The 18,021-nt window shown below is 59.2% G+C and overlaps 1 protein-coding gene across 3 annotated transcripts; it reads left to right on the plus strand.

Annotated features, from left to right (window-relative positions):
• Window positions 1-2,470: 2,470 nt before the first annotated feature.
• CNPY2 (canopy FGF signaling regulator 2) lies at window positions 2,471-12,700 on the plus strand. 3 transcript variants are annotated; one of them, XM_075901886.1, is made up of 6 exons: window positions 2,471-2,600; window positions 6,063-6,190; window positions 6,478-6,593; window positions 7,386-7,583; window positions 7,940-8,036; window positions 11,900-12,700. In XM_075901886.1, the coding sequence occupies exons 2-6, from the start codon at window positions 6,091-6,093 to the stop codon at window positions 11,941-11,943; spliced, it is 555 nt and encodes a 184-aa protein (XP_075758001.1). In that variant the 5' UTR covers window positions 2,471-2,600; window positions 6,063-6,090; the 3' UTR covers window positions 11,944-12,700. The 3 variants fall into 3 exon arrangements, with proteins under 3 accessions (XP_075758001.1, XP_075757999.1, XP_075758000.1); XM_075901884.1 differs by having other exon boundaries at window positions 2,545-2,700; XM_075901885.1 differs by lacking the exon at window positions 2,471-2,600 and adding an exon at window positions 2,642-2,728.
• The last annotated feature ends 5,321 nt before the right edge of the window (window positions 12,701-18,021 follow it).

The following is an 18,021-nucleotide window of genomic DNA, read 5'->3' on the forward strand; positions in this document are numbered from 1 at the left end:
GAGAGCTGCTGACGCCGGACCTGACCACCCTGCGAGTCAGCTGCCTACATGACTTTGGACAGAGTGGCACTAGAAAGTAGGAAGTAGCCCAGGGTGAAATGGACATCGGGCCGCCAGTGCGGCCTCGCTGAAACCTGCGGGTTGGTGAGTTGCGGGATGTGTCCCCACCAACCGAGCAGCAGACCGGCATCCCTGCTCTCAGGCTCCTGGGTTGGGCACAGGAGCGGGAGTGGGACCAGCCCCCCCCCACACACACACATTCTACGAGTGTGCTGGATAAACGTTTGGGACAATTAATGATCTGGGGACTAGAGCCTTGATTGCATAAGCGCAGCTCTCTCGGGGGGCCAGTAAGGACACTGGTGACTGGAAAACGGTGGAGGAAGGTGGACCGCCAGAAGGGGCATACATCGTGAGCACTGACTGCAGGGGTAACAGGAGGCTGCAGGAAGTTTCACGGACACAGCGACATTTCTGTGTCCAACATCTTGATAAATCCGGTCCCTGTAAGGTTGGCGGAAGGAGAGCAGCACATCCGAACATGGCAGCCAGCCTGGGGAGTGTCTGCCCTGTCTCCTGGCTTAGAAGCCCCTTAAAGATGGGGACTCAGGAAGCCCCCAGTTTTAGTCCTTGGGCCTGGAAGACCCTGTCTGTGACGCATCAGGGCTGCTAGGTCTAACCCCAGGTGGGGAGGAGGCGGGGGGGAGCCCAGTGCCTCAGTGAGGGGTAACCAAACCCAGAAAACAGGTTGCTCTCAATGTAGAGGAGGCAAAGTGCCTTGGGACTCCCTAGACCTGCTTCCGCCCTACTAGGTGGGTGAGCCTTGCAGACCAAGCCAGAGGGGAGTTCATCAGCCCAGCCAGAGCTGTTGCCAGCAGGTACCCACTTCCCTCCCTGTGAGCTCAGAGCAGGGCTGTGCCCCATGCCCCCCACCTGCAGCTCTCCATGTCCGTCCCAGCCCCACACCCCCCCATATGTCCTCCACCTCCTCCCCAGCCCCACACCCTGTCCTCCCCCACCTGCATCCCTCCTCCCCAGCCCCACATCCTCCCCCACCTGCATCCCTCCTCCCCAGCCCCACACCCTACCCCACCTGCATCCCTCCTCCCCAGCCCTACATCCTACCCCACCTGCATCCCTCCTCCCCAGTCCCACATCCTCCCCCACCTGCATCCCTCCTCCCCAGTCCCACACCCCGTCCTCCCCCACCTACATCCCTCCTCCCCAGCCCCACATCCTCCCCCACCTACATCCCTCCTCCCCAACCCCACATCCCTCCTCCCCAACCCCACATCCTCCCCCACCTGCATCCCTCCTCCCCAGTCCCACATCCTCCCCCACGTACATCCCTCCTCCCCAACCCCACATCCCTCCTCCCCAGTCCCACATCCTCCCCCACCTGCACCCCTCCCTAGCCCCACATCCTCCCCCACCTGCATCCCTTCTCCCCAGCCCCACATCCTCCCCCACCTGCATCCCTCCCTAGCCCCACATCCTCCCCCACCTGCATCCCTCGTCCCCAGCCCCACATCCTCCCCCACCTGCATCCCTCCCTAGCCCCACACTCTACCCCACCTGCATCCCTCCTCCCCAGCCCCACACCTTGTTCTCCCCACCTGCATCCCTCCTCCCCAGCCCCACACCTTGTTCTCCCCCACCTGCATCCCTCCTCCCCAGCCCCACACCCTACCCCACCTGCATCCCTCGTCCCCAGCCCCACACCCTCCCCCACCTGCATCCCTCCTCCCCAGTCCCACATCCTCCCCCACCTGCATCCCTCCTCCCCAGCCCCACATCCTCCCCCACCTACATCCCTCCTCCCCAACCCCACATCCCTCCTCCCCAGCCCCACATCCTCCCCCACCTGCATCCCTCCCTAGCCCCACATCCTCCCCCACCTGCATCCCTTCTCCCCAGCCCCACATCCTCCCCCACCTGCATCACTCCCTAGCCCCACATCCTCCCCCACCTGCATCCCTCGTCCCCAGCCCCACATCCTCCCCCACCTGCATCCCTCCCTAGCCCCACACCCTACCCCACCTGCATCCCTCCTCCCCAGCCCCACACCTTGTTCTCCCCCACCTGCATCCCTCCTCCCCAGCCCCACACCCTCCCCCACCTGCATCCCTCCTCCCCAGCCCCACACCCTACCCCACCTGCATCCCTCCTCCCCAGCCCCACATCCTACCCCACCTGCATCCCTCCTCCCCAGCCCCACACCCTCCCCCACCTGCATCCCTCCTCCCCAGCCCCACACCCTCCCCCACCTGCAACCCCCATCCACAGCCCCGCACGCCTACGTCCTTCCCCACCTGCCCAGCCCAGCCCGGCTGTCGCCCCGCCCCCGCGCACAGACCCCGCCCCTCGCGGGCTGCTGCTCACGTGGAACCTAACGCCACGCGAGCTGGGGCCTCGCTCCGCTCCCGGGGTCCTGCGACCACCTGAGCTGCCCGCGGCGGTGCCTGTTCCGGGGCCGCCACCCCCCCAGAGGGGCGGGGTCGCCTCTACAGGCGCCGGGAGGCCCCCACCCGGCAGCGCCGCGCCCCTCGCGGGGCCCCCGGGCTGGGACGGCGGCGGCGGCGCGGGGCCCCGAGAGGCGGGTCAGGCAGCTGGAGGGGCAGCCCCGGAGGCGGGCGGGGGGCCGGGAGCGGGCGGACTTAGCGCCCGCCGGAGCAGCGGCGGGGCCGGGACGGGTTTCAGGTGCGGGGAGCGGCGGGGCTTCGTGCAGGTTCTGTGGGGCTGGTTTGGGGTCCCTATGGGGGTCTCTGTAGGGTGTATGGGGACCGGGCATGGGGGGTGTCTAGGGGGTCCCTGTGGGGGTCTCTGTAGGGTGTACGGGGACCGGGCATGGGGGGTGTCTAGGGGGTCCCTGTGGGGGTCTCTGTAGGGTGTATGGGGACCGGGCATGGGGGGTGTCTAGGGGGTCCCTGTGGGGGTCTCTGTAGGGTGTACGGGGACCGGGCATGGGGGGTGTCTAGGGGGTCCCTGTGGGGGTCTCTGTAGGGTGTATGGGGACCGGGCATGGGGGGTGCCTGGGGGTCCCTGTGGGGGTCTCTGTAGGGTGTATGGGGACCGGGCATGGGGGGTGCCTAGGGGGTCCCTGTGGGGGTCTCTGTAGGGTGTATGGGGACCGGGCATGGGGGGGTGTCTAGGGGGTCCCTGTGGGGGTCTCTGTAGGGTGTATGGGGACCGGGCATGGGGGGTGTCTAGGGGGTCCCTGTGGGGGTCTCTGTAGGGTGTATGGGGACCGGGCATGGGGGGGTGTCTAGGGGGTCCCTGTGGGGGTCTCTGTAGGGTGTATGGGGACCGGGCATGGGGGGTGTCTAGGGGGTCCCTATGGGGGTCTCTGTAGGGTGTATGGGGACCGGGCATGGGGGGGTGTCTAGGGGGTCCCTATGGGGGTCTCTGTAGGGTGTATGGGGACCGGGCATGGGGGGTGTCTAGGGGGTCCCTGTGGGGGTCTCTGTAGGGTGTATGGGGACCGGGCATGGGGGGGTGTCTAGGGGGTCCCTGTGGGGGTCTCTGTAGGGTGTATGGGGACCGGGCATGGGGGGTGCCTGGGGGTCCCTGTGGGGGTCTCTGTAGGGTGTATGGGGACCGGGCATGGGGGGTGCCTAGGGGGTCCCTGTGGGGGTCTCTGTAGGGTGTATGGGGACCGGGCATGGGGGGGTGTCTAGGGGGTCCCTGTGGGGGTCTCTGTAGGGTGTATGGGGACCGGGCATGGGGGGTGTCTAGGGGGTCCCTGTGGGGGTCTCTGTAGGGTGTATGGGGACCGGGCATGGGGGGTGCCTGGGGGTCCCTGTGGGGGTCTCTGTAGGGTGTATGGGGACCGGGCATGGGGGGGTGTCTAGGGGGTCCCTGTGGGGGTCTCTGTAGGGTGTATGGGGACCGGGCATGGGGGGTGTCTAGGGGGTCCCTATGGGGGTCTCTGTAGGGTGTATGGGGACCGGGCATGGGGGGGTGTCTAGGGGGTCCCTATGGGGGTCTCTGTAGGGTGTATGGGGACCGGGCATGGGGGGTGTCTAGGGGGTCCCTATGGGGGTCTCTGTAGGGTGTATGGGGACCGGGCATGGGGGGGTGTCTAGGGGGTCCCTATGGGGGTCTCTGTAGGGTGTATGGGGACCGGGCATGGGGGGGTGTCTAGGGGGTCCCTATGGGGGTCTCTGTAGGGTGTATGGGGACCGGGCATGGGGGGTGCCTAGGGGGTCCCTGTGGGGGTCTCTGTAGGGTGTATGGGGACCGGGCATGGGGGGTGCCTAGGGGGTCCCTGTGGGGGTCTCTGTAGGGTGTATGGGGACCGGGCATGGGGGGTGTCTAGGGGGTCCCTGTGGGGGTCTCTGTAGGGTGTATGGGGACCGGGCATGGGGGGTGTCTAGGGGGTCCCTATGGGGGTCTCTGTAGGGTGTATGGGGACTGGGCATGGGGGGTGCCTAGGGGGTCCCTGTGGGGGTCTCTGTAGGGTGTATGGGGACCGGGCATGGGGGGTGCCTAGGGGGTCCCTGTGGGGGTCTCTGTAGGGTGTATGGGGACCGGGCATGGGGGGTGCCTAGGGGGTCCCTGTGGGGGTCTCTGTAGGGTGTATGGGGACCGGGCATGGGGGGGTGTCTAGGGGGTCCCTGTGGGGGTCTCTGTAGGGTGTATGGGGACCGGGCATGGGGGGTGCCTAGGGGGTCCCTGTGGGGGTCTCTGTAGGGTGTATGGGGACCGGGCATGGGGGGGTGTCTAGGGGGTCCCTGTGGGGGTCTCTGTAGGGTGTATGGGGACCGGGCATGGGGGGTGACTAGGGGGTCCCTGTGGGGGTCTCTGTAGGGTGTATGGGGACCGGGCATGGGGGGTGCCTAGGGGGTCCCTGTGGGGGTCTCTGTAGGGTGTATGGGGACCGGGCATGGGGGGGTGTCTAGGGGGTCCCTGTGGGGGTCTCTGTAGGGTGTATGGGGACCGGGCATGGGGGGTGTCTAGGGGGTCCCTATGGGGATCTCTGTAGGGTGTATAGGGGATCGGGGTCCCTATAAGGGCTTCTGTGCAGCCTGCCCCCCAAGGCTGCATGTGGAGTGGTGGTTGCTGTCTTCTGTGCTGGGGAGATGCTGTGGTTCCCCCTGTGCCCACCCACCCCAGGGCTGGTGGGGGGACTTGCGGGCCCTTTCTCCACCTTGTTAGGTTCTGAACCGGCGCCCCAGGATGGCTGTGGTGGGAGAAGGGCCAGATGGGCACTGCCCGAGCCCAGTAACCAGCAAAGAGCTGCCAAAAACGGTCCCTCCGCACAATCAGGGTTTTGTGCTCGCAAGGGAGCCCGGCAGACAAAGAGGCGCTCTTCTGAGGGCAGCTTGGAAACAGGGAGTGATTGTGCCATAGAGCCCTGGGTGAACGCTGGCCCAGCGCAAATGGGTTAGGCTCTGGGGGCAGGACAGGGATACTCCTGGGCAAATCTCCCTGGGAGCTATAGCAGGATATGCCGGGTGGGAATTTTAAATGCTATCGTACACCAGTGTCGTGCCCAGAGAGAGGCTCTTCTGCTAAGGCTAGGTCCTTTCTGGTGTAGCTTTTGCCCCTTTGCAAGCAGTTTAAGCGAAGTCAAAGAAAGCCGCCTTGATGCTGAGATAAGCATGGCCACGTTGGGGAAGGTTATAATGGTACAGCGGTACCAGTGTGGCATGATGTCTGCACTGCCCGTGTTAACGCACATGCGGGCAATTTGGTCACTCTTGATTGGTGGAGGAGAGGTCTCCTGGTGTTAAAAACAAAAAAATCCTGAATGAGGGGTGAGAGGTTTATCACCAGGAGCATTGTCTATACTGGCGGGCACTTTTCAGGGCTAAAACTCGTCACTTGAGGGGTGTTTATTCACACCCCTGAATGACTAAAGTTTGTATGCAGCTAGCGGCAGTGTAGAAACAGCCTTACACGTGTCTCCCAAGTAGACAGGCCCCTAGCGGATCGCTGTAGCTGTAGCAGAGGCAGAGTTTGCGTCGCTTGCACAGTGCCTGCTGGAAGGTGGGTGCCCCTCGTGGCCGAGGGGAGGAGCTGTGATCTGGAAGCACTGAACTCTTTCTGCCTCTCTGCAGGTCACTGCGCTAGCCTGCGACCGGGAAGATGAATGGCTGGGTTTCACACGCACTCTGCCTGTCTGTCGTCCTGCTGTCTCTGCTGAACAACGTTCTTGCTGGGAGTAGTCAGGATCTCCATTGTGGAGGTAGAGGGAGCGTTCCCAGCTCGATCGCTATGTGACAGTTGTGCCCCGTGTCTCAGTTTCCCTATCAGTAGGTCACCTCCCAGGCTGTGACTGGCATTGCGTTGGGCACACGCTTAGGAGGAGACCATCTTGGTTGCTGTTCCCAGTGCTGGCACACCATGCACTATTGAACTGTATGTTTATGATGTGTCCGTGCCTGCGAGGGGCAGACTGGATAACTTGTTTGCTTCTCTCCCTCTGTCACCATCTGTCACTAATGCAGCTGAGTTTTCTCCCCTTCTCTCTAGCTTGTCGGGCCCTGGTGGACGAGCTGGAATGGGAGATCTCCCAGGTGGACCCCAAGAAAACCATCCAGATGGGGTCATTCCGAATCAACCCGGACGGCAGCCAGTCAGTCGTAGAGGTAGGGTGTCTTGCAGCTGCCCAGTTTGGTACATCTCTCCAGCCCTTGGTGTCTTTGAAGGGTGAGGTCTTTGAAGGCTTCAATATCTGAGATATAGGTGAGAGGATTATTCTAAGAGGGGTGGGTGAGATTCTGTGGCCTGCACTGTGCAGGGGCTCAGACTAGATGATCATAATGGTCCCTTCTGACCTTAAAGTCTATGAGTCTATGAGGTTTAAGGGAGGGGAAAGGGTTGGCAAATTGACAGGAGACCCCCTTCTGGAAGTAGCAGCCACATGTTGGGAGGAAAAGGGCTGGAGAAGGGAGCAAGTCCAAGCTCCCAGGTAGTTTTCCTCCCCCCGAAAGGCTCTGAGGTGGGATGAGCCAAAGAAGAGGGGAGGATTCCTGTTTTGAAGATTAAGCCAGCCTGAGGGGGCTGGGAATGGTTCCTGTGCAGTAGCAGGGCTTGCTCTGGAAAGGCAGCATTGGCTGATGCAGCAGGGGGCTGGCATCCAGGATGCTGGGGACTTCTGTTCTCAGCCCTGCACGGGAGGCAGGGGTGAGACTGGGGGGGGGGTGGGATCCTGCGTGCCGTGCAGAGCTGTCCCTCTGGCTCGCTGGGCGGCCTTGGCCCAGTCGTTTGGCCTGCGTGTCGAGTGGAGATGCAGTCGCTGCTCCCAGGGACAGCTGGGCGGCCCAGCGCGGCTCCTACCGAAGCGTTGGATGGAGCGTGGCTGTCGCAGCTGCCTCGTGCGGGAGCGGCGCGGGGAATGAGCTCTGCCCAGCGCATCAGGTCTCTGTGGTTCTCCACAGGTGCCTTACGCCAGATCCGAAGCGCACCTGACGGAGCTGCTAGAGCGGGTCTGCGAGAAGATGAACGAGTACGGGGAGAAGGTGGATCCCGCCACCCACCGGAAAAGCTACGTCCGGGTGATCTCCCACGATGGGACCAAGATGGACCTTTCTGGGACCAAAATTGACGGGGACGTCACGTCCACCCTGAAGTTTGCAGTGAGTGCAGAGGGGCTGGGTGTATCGGGAGCTCCGGGCACGGCACTCAGCTGCCAGTTGAAGGTGGCTCCTTGGTGACTTCTGATGCTCTGCCACAGTAGCCTCTGCCCTGCCGGGCACTAGTGGATGAGTGGGAGACGCCAGGCTGCTCTCGGTAGCGTCAGCTGACCCCTGACCTTCCTGGGCTACAGAAAACTGTCCCTCTCCAATGAACGGACCCCTGTGCATTGGGAGCTTAAGGAGAGGACTGGGGCTATGGAGAGCATTTCTCCTCTCTGTCGTTGCTGTCCCATGTGACCCCTAAGTGCTGGGGAGGCAGGGGGCAGGGTTCTGACCCTCTCTGGCTCCCGTTGCAGTGTGAGAGCATCGCTGAGGAGTATGAGGATGAGCTCATTGAATTCTTCTCCCGCGAGACCGACCATGTCAAGGATCGGCTGTGCAGCAAACGGACCGGTAAGCGAGGCTCCTTGGTTCCTTGGGGCAGGCGCTAGCCAGCCAGGGAACAGAACGGCCACACTGGGTCAGACCAGGGGTCTGTCCAGTCCAGCGTCCAGCCTTCCGATGGTGGCCAAGGCTGGGGGCTTCAGAAACCATTAACAGGAGAGCTGATTATCAAGGGATCCGCCCCCTTGGCACCCATTCCCAGCAAGTCAGGGACACTTCAGAGCATGGTTTTGCATCCCTGCCCAAGCAGGCTAATAGCCACTGATGGGCGTATCCTCCGGGTCCTTTTGAGCCCTGTTTATAATCTTGCCCATCATGTCGTCCCCTGGCAAGGGGTTCTACCAGTCCCAGCGCGCAGTGGGAAGAAATACGTCCTTCGCTTTGTTTTAAACACACAGGGCCGGGGGGCTTTCGTTCACCTCTTGAGAGCTGTCTGGAGGCCAAGCCCTGTCAGCACCCGCTGTTATGTCCCAGGGCTGCACAGCAGCTCCCATGTGAAACTGGGGAGGGCCTCAGCCATCATGGTTGGCTCCAATTGGCCCCTTGCTGGCAGCCTCAGCAGAGATGCCGAGGACGGAACTCACCACGCTAGGAGTGAGATGGAACAGACCAGAAGCTGTTGGCAGTTTGCAGTGCGGGGGGGCGGTGCGTACAGAATTTAACCAAGAGACCACGGCTGGTCCCCCTCAATCAGCGTTGTTATTCCCCACTTCCCATCATGCACCAGTCCTGCGGCATCACTTGTACAGGGTGACTGCTGCTCTCCAGCCCCGAGGAAGCTGCCTTTCAGGGATGGGGAACGCGATCCCTCCGCAGCATGGTCCATATGTTCCTTTGAGATGGGAGGGAAGGGATCGAGACAGCCATCTAGAAGTGACCTTTCCCAGCGGGGAAGAGCAGAGATGGTAGGCCTGTTTTGATTGGCTGATCATATGAAGGATTTGAGAGATCTGGTTCAATTCCTGACTCTGATGTACACTCCATGCAACCTTGGTCAAGTTGCTTCCCCCACTCAGTGCCTCAGTTTCCCCATCTATAGCACAGGGGCACCACCACCTCCCTGGTGTAGAGTGCTGGCTAACTCCCCAGATGCTCTGTTGAGCATTGTAGAGAAGCCATTAAATAAAACTGCTCAGAAGGAAGGAAGGTAAGAAAGGAACTAATGAGACTTAGCTGTGACCCAGGGTGCTCCGTGCATAGATCTTAAAGCCCTTCCTGTAGCACAACCTGGGTCATTGGCCCCATTTTACAGATGAGAAAACTGAAGCGGGGATGCAGTGACTGGCCCAGGATTCCCCAGCAGTTCAGTGGCAGGGCTGGGAATAGAGCCAAGGTCTACTGACACCACTGGGCACTGCTGTTCCAGGCTCTCTCTTCTCTTGCAGCCTCTGGATCGCTCTATCAGACAGCCCTTTCAGACTGGTCCACTGATGGAATCTGAGTTAACCGGTTGACCAATTAACCCTTTGCATCCCTGACCCAGTTGCCCTCACGATCTGTAAAAACACGCCCATCTGCAGGATGGCAGTAACCCCATGACCAGGGTGATACAGAAACGTGGGTCAGAGAAAACCAGCCTGGCACTGAGCTAATAAACTCCCCCTCCACAGCCACTCTGGTGCGAATGGACAAGCCTGGCTCCCTTCCGGAAGATCAGCAAGGCCAAGCACTGTCGGACCAAAACAAATCCCGTCTTACATAGCAGCCCCCGCTTGCATGCGGCAGAACCATCCCTGGATCTGGTGCACAGGGGCTGTCCCGGCTCCCTGGGCTTGCTGCTCCCAGACTAAGGGCTGCGAGTCAAGAAATTATATTTCATGCTGCTTTTTCTAACCCCGCCTTACACACACACACACACACACACTCTCCCCCCCCCCCTCCGTTCTGGGAAACTCCAGCTTGGGCCAGGCATTCCTGAGGCAGGGCCATGGGAGAGTCATTCCTCCCACAACCAAGCTCATTTGCGCCGGGAATTCTCATTGGGTGCCAAGAGCAGGGATGGGATTGGAGCCGCCAATTGCAGGGACTGATTTTCCATCCCGCAAAGTTATTTTTGGACGGCAGCCCTGGGAGCTGCCTGACCTTTGTTCTTTCTTGTCCACGCTGTTGGAAAGGGAGCCTGGCTTTACACCTTCATCCTCCCATATCCCTAAACCTGCACACCTGATAGTGCTGCATGCCACATCCATGCGTCAGTCTTCGGCAGATAGCTCCTGCCATCTGCTCTATCTGGGTCAAAGGCCGACTTCAACAGCTCTGTTCAAACAGCCGCGTTTCTCATTAGCCACTAACTAAAGTGTGAATGTTGGGGGGGGGGGGGAGTGAAGTGGTCCCCCCCATTCCTGCCAGTTCCTACTCTCTGGCTGGCAGACAGATATTTCAGTCCTCACGTGAGCAGTGGCCTCGTCCTTGCCCTGCAAAGCCAGCCGGCCCCTTGATTGCTGTGTGCTTCCGTAAACGGCTGGGAGTCAGGCCCTGGTCTCCTGTGCTCTTCAGCTCTAGGAGGAGAGGAGCTAGGAAAGATGCCTTCGGTCTGAAAGAGAGTTGAATTCCAGGTCACAAATTGTTGACCCTGCTGCCCCTTTAAGGCTGTCTATACTTACCGCAGAGATCAATCTTCTGGAGTTTGATTTAGCAGGTCTAGTAAAGACCCGCTAAATCAAATGCGGAGGGTGCCTCCGATCCGCACAAGGACTCCTTGCAGTCTCCAGGAGTAAGGGAAGCCAACAGGAGCGTTTGCTCCTGTCGGCCGCCCACTATGAAGGCAGCACCAAGCTTGGCTTAATGTAGCTGGAGTTGACATACCTTATTTATGTAGCTGGAGTTGTGTACCTTAAGCTGATCTACCTGGCCTTACAAGAGTCAGGGTGTTAGTCCAGTTCCTTCCTACATTCCTTCACTAGGCAATTGTTTTCTACTGCCCTACCCACCCCATTCATTCACATGCAGGCTGCTGCTTTTCTTTCAAGAACTTGGCCACTGTGTAGTGCTGTTCCGTGTTAAAGAGCTGCTACATCCCACCTAGAGATGGCTGCATTTCAGTGAGGGTGAAATTATCTCCAGGTAGATTAAGTGCTTGGATTCTAGACATGCGTGTGGTCAACAAAGCGGCTGTGGCAGCTGGGAGGTGTTCTAAACACCTGCCTGAGGAACATATGGGACTCCTCCACGTTTAAAAGGGACCTGGAGGCTGTAGACCTCCCTGGCCATGGGCTGCTAAGCCAATTGGAAAGGGACTTGCTTGTGGTAGCTGCTCTGTTTCCTAGGATTGGATAGAAATGTCACTGAAGGTCGGATTTGGAAAACCGAACCAGACTGGCAGCAAAATGCTTAGACTGCAAACACTTTGGGGATGAGCCAGACGTCTGCATGTGTAGGAAACTCACAATGGGACCCGATCCCAGCTTTGTGGCCTTTAGGTGCCACCGTAATGTAATACATGGACATTCAGCGAGATTGAAAGGTAGCACATTCCCAGCGGAGAGTACGTTTTCCACACGTGGCACGATTAGCTGGTGGACCTCGCTGCCGTTAGATCTGACTGAGACCAGAAACAAGATTCGGGCAGGGATTAGACATTTGTCATGCTAGCGAGACCAGCCAGGGCGAAGTAAGAGCAAGTTGTGTAAGGAACGTGAGCTCTGCTGATTCACTGCCTGAACCAACCTCTAACTCAGGGTGGGGAAGAGGGGAGGGAGGATCAGGAGGAGATTGTCCCAGAACTGCCTCTTCCAGGGTTCTTGGCCTGTCTCTGGAGCAGCCAGTGCTGGCCACGGCAGAGAGCGGTTGCTGGCTTGGTTGGGCTGCGGCTCTAATCCAGTCGGATCATTCCCATGTTCTAACGGCTTGTGCCCTTGTGCTTGTGTGTGTAGATCTGTGCGACCATGCCCTGCACATTCCCCATGATGAACTGTGAAGCACGAAGGCCTGCATCGAACAGGACAGTCCCCTGGAGCAGATACCTCCCCTGCCCGCTGGCATTGCCCTGGGAACCGCGCTGGGTGTCACCTGGAAACCCAGATCTTCCTTGGGGTGCAAATCGGAATAGAATGTCCCTCTGAGGGAAAGACATTGCCCCCCTGGGGAACACTTGATTTCAATTCGCTTTTAGGCTGCCACTGAATCCTTCCTTGTTCCTTCCCCAAGAAGGTTGGCAGCTGGAGGGGCTAGAATCTGGATTGGACCCTTTCCTCTGCCCCCAGTCTGGAGCTTTGCCGTCTTATTTATTTTTGTCGTGCTTCCACCGTAACTGTCTCGGGAGGGGAGCGTCATCTCTTGGGGAGAGGAAAGGGGACCAGTACCCAGGACTCCTGGGTTCCGTTCTATCTCTGCCGTTGTCTCACTGTGACTTCGGGCTCCTTGCTGCTCTGGCTCGGTTCCTGGCTCAGGGCACTGCACAGAGAGCTCTGCCCCACCATCTGCCCGCAGGAGATCCTTCTGGCCACCGTCAGCGGGCGCAACGGTTACATGAAGTCCAAGTGCAAGCTGGCGAAGACACGGCCACATGGCTCTCTGGGCAGGGTGGAGATCCAGGTTTCTGGGGGGAGCTGGGCTACTTTGAAGGGCTAGTTTTGAAATGTCCCAGGTCTGTCTCTTGAAGACCGCTTTCCCGGCTGCAGGAGATCTCTGGCTGAGGGCAGTCGAATAAAACTTCTGACCGTGCCGCAGTTGGATCTTGTAGCCATGGTCCTGCTCCCTGTGCACTGAGGAAGCGGGAGTGGTTGCTCTGAGGCATGGGTTCTGAAGGGCCTGCTGGGGCTTATTCCCTAGGGCAGTTTTCAGCACAGTATCCCTGTGTACGCCAGCAGCATGGTGGCTTCAGCTCCTCTGTGCTGGCGTTTCCAGTGTCAAGCAGTGTCCCAGACCAGTGTTTTCCACCTTGTCCTGCTCTAGCCACGGGCAACAGCTGGGGCTTGACCCAGGGACCCCAGAGCCACCCGTCCCCACAGCTTGAGCTAGAGACATCCGCCCAGTAACCAAGATCCGGGGGGGTGTCTTACATGCAGTCGTGGCAAGGCTCCGGGGCGAAGGTGCTGGCTGTATGGAATGTTTCCCGAAGGCGGGGTTCTCTCCCTCACCTCCCCCCCCCCCGCCACGTACACACCCTGGTGCTGAGGCAGGGATGTCTCAGCCCACTGCGGCCACCCCATCCTTGGTATAGCTTAGGCCCATAGCAGCTTTCCCTGGCCACTGGGTCAGGTGCCCTGGGCTGTGTCTGCCTGGGCAGGGAACAAGTGTCCCTTGCTCCAGTCAGATTGGAAGTGAACACGGCTGAAGCACAAGGAACTTGGAAGTTTTTGGCCTTTGGTGCCAACTGGTCCCTCGTTGCTCTTGGAAGGCCCTCATCCCGTCTCTCTTCCTGCCCACACGTCCTGCCTCCTCCCCTTTGCTCACTGTTCACCTCTGCCACTGCTGCTGCAGGGGCTTGCTGGGCTGGTCAGAGGTGCCAGGACCACAAGGAGTTTAACAACCTCATGTTCCTTTCTGGGCCCGAGAGACGTTCCCTTTGTCAGCAACATCCCCAGGCAACAGGCTTTTCATACGGGCCAGCGGCTGCCCAAAATCACAGCAATCGGCTTCTCTGTGTGCTGCGGTTGCCTGCCGAGGAGGGGCACCAGAAGCCTCTGGGCCCCTGGGATGGACAGCACAGCCCTGTGCTGGCTGCAGGTTGAGGCTGCGCCACAAGTCACAATTCAAAGCGGCTCTGAAGGTCTCCAGGCTGGTGCCTTCAGTTCCTGGTGGTTTGGTGAAGGGCCCAGCAAAGGAAAAGTCCTTTCTGAGGCCAGTGCTGGGAGGAGCAGTAGCGGTAGCGCTCCTAGCCTTGAACAATGGTGCAGGCTGTCTTAGCTGCTGTGCGCGTTTGCCTGTGACAGGGAGCGCGGGACCTGAGCAGACCCAGCTCGGGTTCCTGTGGGAGGTGGTGGTGAGCTGCTCTGGGCTACCAGCTTGACTCACCCACGCTGGCCAGCTGTCCGTCTGCAGGCACATCTGGGCATAGAATGAGGCGGGCGCTGTGCTACATCAGGGGCTTGGTGCAGGCACAGTGACTCCTCCAAGGCTGCTTACAGCGTCATTTCCCCATACAGGCCTGTTTGAGGAGGACTGGCGATGCTAATCTAGCCCTAAAGCAGGAGCTTGGTGTTCTCATTAAACACTCCTGTTCCCCTTACAGGCTTTTTCTGCTGCCTGGCAGCAGGTCTCCATGGTCCCTGAGCAGCTCTCTTCCCACTGGTTGGGAAGCCTCAGCTGTTTGGTGCGGCACTTTTCTGTACCTGCTGATGGATCGGGGAGAGAAGGTGACTTCTCCCAGCAGCACTTCCAGCGCTCCCTAGCCCAGATTAACAGCCTTCCCTCCTGCGGGAGCTAGTCCCCTGGCCCTCCTGCAGGAATAGCTCCTGGCCTACTGCCCCAGCTGCCAGGTTTAAGCAAATAGTTTAGAGACATGAACAAATATTGACCCTCCCACACCCCAGTAACAGCCCTTTTGCCAAGAGAGCTCGAGTGGGCTGCAGCATGTTTCAGGGCAAGGCCGCTGGGGAGGGATCAGCTGATGGGAGCTCTAGGCACCAACTAAGTGGCTCTCGGCCAAGGTCCTCTGGGGCAGTTCTCGCTGTCACAGAAACCCGCCCTCGGGCTGGCAGAGAGGATAAGCTTTGAATGGGCCAGGGACACCGACCTGTCCCACCCACCTGCAGCACAGTCCGGCGGGTGGTTCCACCTCCCAGTTGCCTCTCCCCATCGAGCTGACTAGAGGTCCCAGGGCTGCCAGTCACCTCCCACATTGGCATCCTTTTGCAGAACCTCCCGCCCTGCTTCAATTGTCTTGTGATCAGTGACTCCCGTTCCTTTCTGGCCTCTTCCCTTTTCAGGAGCTCCCTACCCCACTGAGCTCAAACAGAGCGGTACCTTTGCCAGCCCTGGATTGACTGTCAGTAAATGAATAGCAAAAACTTTCTAGCTGCAAATCCTTAATGCTCTAAGTTCTGCAGCCCAACTGAGGCGGGAAGTTTGACATTTCTTACAGCATGTGCTAAAAGCTGGCACTGATACTGCTGTCCTGGGGGGAACACAGATCCTTGCCATCTCAGGGAAGTGGGTAAAAACTATCGCTCTGAGGCGGCGGCAGCAGCAAAGGTGATAGCAGTGTTAGGAACAGAAGCCGAGTGCTGGCAAGCTAGAGCCCACTCCCTGCTATAAATCTGTTTGTAAGAAAGGGACAAGACTGTCATCCTAGGCTAAATTGAATTAGAGCAGGCAATGGGCATTGGGAAAACCCAGAGGGTGTCCTTATGGAGTCTTAGGGGTTGGAGATCAGGTTGTCCACAAGCTATGTATTCCTATTGTCTCCCCTGGTCCTCGGCATCAGACGCGCTCAGTTGTGGTCAGAGACCAATATAAAAAGCCACTGCACAGAAGGGTTTTCTACAAATGTTCCCTGGGGGAGTGGAAATTCGGAAGGGTCCTGCTGGAATGGGAGGTGCAGCAGAGGTGATACAGTATTGCCGCAAGTAGAAGCTCAGACCATCTGGCCTGACGGTCTCACCCAGTACAGCAGAGGAAGGGTGGCATTTATATCCTGTTTCCCCTCCATCCCCCATCCAGTCAAGTGTTTGCCACATGTAGCATGTCAGCCCATACGGGCAGTGCCCTTGGTGTCATCTCAGTGCATTGGCCAGCATTGCACGGAGCAGCAACGTGCTCACCAGCACGAAGGACAGTGCACTTGGTACACTCCAATGCCAGCTGCTTCATTAGGGGAGGAGAATCCACAAATGCCTCCAAATGCAGGTGAGTTGCTGAACACAAAGCTGTGATTTCCTCAGCCTCAGAGGGGACTTGCACCCAGAACCGTGAACTTGGGCTTCAAGCTCTGTTCTGCAGGCGAACACGTAACTCCAGAGTCACGTGGGCATGGAAAGGAGATCACAAGTACCCAGGCCCACTGACAGGGAGGCAAAGGGGGCAATTGCATAGGGGCTGGCGTTTCAAAGGGGCCTGGAACTCCCAGCTGGTGGCAGCCAGGAGCTACGGGCTCCTTTGAAATGCTGCGTGAGTGCCACTCTGCAAGGTTCTGGGGGCTAGGGGTGGGGAGAGCCAGTGCTGCGGCAGGTGCTACAGGCTGACTGCCCTTGGCCCTGCCCCTTCTGCCCAAGTCTCCACCCTTCCAGGGGTGTGAAGTCTGGCCATCCCCCCACACCTTGGGCCTGGGCCCACACTGGGGCTGTGTCTACACTGGCGCGATCTCACGCAAAAGCAGCTGTTCTTGTGCAAAAACTTGCTGCCTGTCTACACTGGCCATGTGTTCTTGCGCAAGTAAAGTGACGTTCTAATGTATGAAATCAGGGCTTCTTGCGCAAGAACTCTGACACTCCTGCTCAGGAATAAGTCCTTTTGCGCAACATGCCAGTGTAGACACTCTCTTTCACAACTATTTTAACGCAAGAACTCTTGCGCTAAAGAGTTTTTGCGCAAGATCACGCCAGTGTAGACGTAGCCTGGCTGTCGCCCCACTGCTAGTACTCCAGCTTGTTCTCCCAAAGCTGTGTTGGCTCTGCAGGGCTGCAATTTGCAGTCAAAAACAGTCACTGGTATGGCCCTGACGTTGTTGTCTTTCACAGCTGGGGCAGCAGGATTCTGGCATGTAAGGACCATATCGATGATTTTCCAGAAGCCAGACACAACTGCACATGCACCAGAATTAACGGTGTTCGAACCTAGTCCTTCATCTTTGTATCTTGCTTGATTTTCCATTGAGGTTATTCCAGTCTGTCCAGCGCCAGTGGCTACATCCAAAGGGTAAATCTTCATGACATTTTCGGACTACGTGACATAGTAGGCCTACTCTAATAGAAGTCCCTATTGCCTTATGACAGGATAGGCATTTTGGCATCACTATCCAGTAATATTTGCATATGCTGCACCAGGGCATCTTGCTGTCACAGTGACTCCCACCGTGTTTTGCCGTCATATCCTTCCGTGATGTTGTGATTCCCCATAGAACCAAACTGAGGCCCTGAAGTGCCACCTGCATACTTCATCCTGACATCATGATGACCCCCAGACACTTTGTCATATCATGGCGAGACTAAGAGGTGATGCCACGTAATTCGCCATGCCATGTGGCGTCTTTGAGGTGATGACATGCCATTCGCTGTGCCATGCGGAGTCTGTGAGGCAATGCCACATCATTTGGCATGCCAGGGCTTGGCTCTGAGGTGACGCCATGTCATTTGCCACGCCATGCAGAGTTTGCAAGGTGATGCCATGCCAGAAATGGGCTCTTAGGTGATGCTGCGCCATTCACCATGCCAGGGTGAGGTTATGAGGCAACATAATGCCATTCACTGGGCCATGTGAGGCTCTGAGGTGACGCCGTGCCAAGCTGAGGATGTGAGGTGGCGCCGTGTCATACGCTGCACCAGGGCAAGGCAGTGAGGCGATGCCGCGCCATTCGCCGGGCTAGGGTGGGCCTGTTAGGCGACGCTGCGCCATTCGCCGGGCTACGGTGGGCCTGTTAGGCGATGCTGCACCATTTGCTGCGCCAGGGTGGGGCTGTGAAGCGACATTGCACCATTCGCCGGGCCATGTGAGGCTCTGAGGCGACGTCGCACCATTCACCGCTTCAGGGTGGGGCCGTGAGGAGATGCCGCGCCATTTGCCGGGCCAGGGCGGAGCTGTGAGACGATGTTGCCATTGGCCGGGACAGGGGTAGGCTGAGGCGACGTCGCCATTCACCAGGCCAGGGCGGGGCTGTGAGGCGACGTCGCCATTGGCCGGGACAGGTCGGGGCTCTGAGGCGACGTCGCCATTGGCTGGGCCAGGGCGGGGCTCTGAGGCGATGTCGCGCCATTGACCGGCGGGGGGGGGGGCTCTGAGGCGACGTCGCGCCATTGGTCCGGCCAGGGGGGGCTCTGAGGCGATGTCGCGCCATTGGCCGGCCGGGGGGGGGCTCTGAGGCGATGTCGCGCCATTGGCCGGCCGGGGGGGGGCTCTG

The sequence above is a fragment of the Pelodiscus sinensis genome, chromosome 19 (genome assembly GCF_049634645.1).
Source record: "Pelodiscus sinensis isolate JC-2024 chromosome 19, ASM4963464v1, whole genome shotgun sequence".
Classification (NCBI taxonomy): domain Eukaryota; kingdom Metazoa; phylum Chordata; order Testudines; family Trionychidae; genus Pelodiscus; species Pelodiscus sinensis.

What these genes read in the sequence shown, in the direction of transcription:
- CNPY2 (XM_075901886.1), top strand. Translation starts at nt 6,091, where the DNA reads ATGAATGGCTGGGTTTCACACGCACTCTGCCTGTCTGTCGTCCTGCTG. An exon ending in CGTCCACCCTGAAGTTTGCA is followed by an intron (nt 7,584 to 7,939) that starts GTGAGTGCAGAG and finishes CTCCCGTTGCAG; the next exon opens with TGTGAGAGCATCGCTGAGGA. An exon ending in GCTGTGCAGCAAACGGACCG is followed by an intron (nt 8,037 to 11,899) that starts GTAAGCGAGGCT and finishes TTGTGTGTGTAG; the next exon opens with ATCTGTGCGACCATGCCCTG.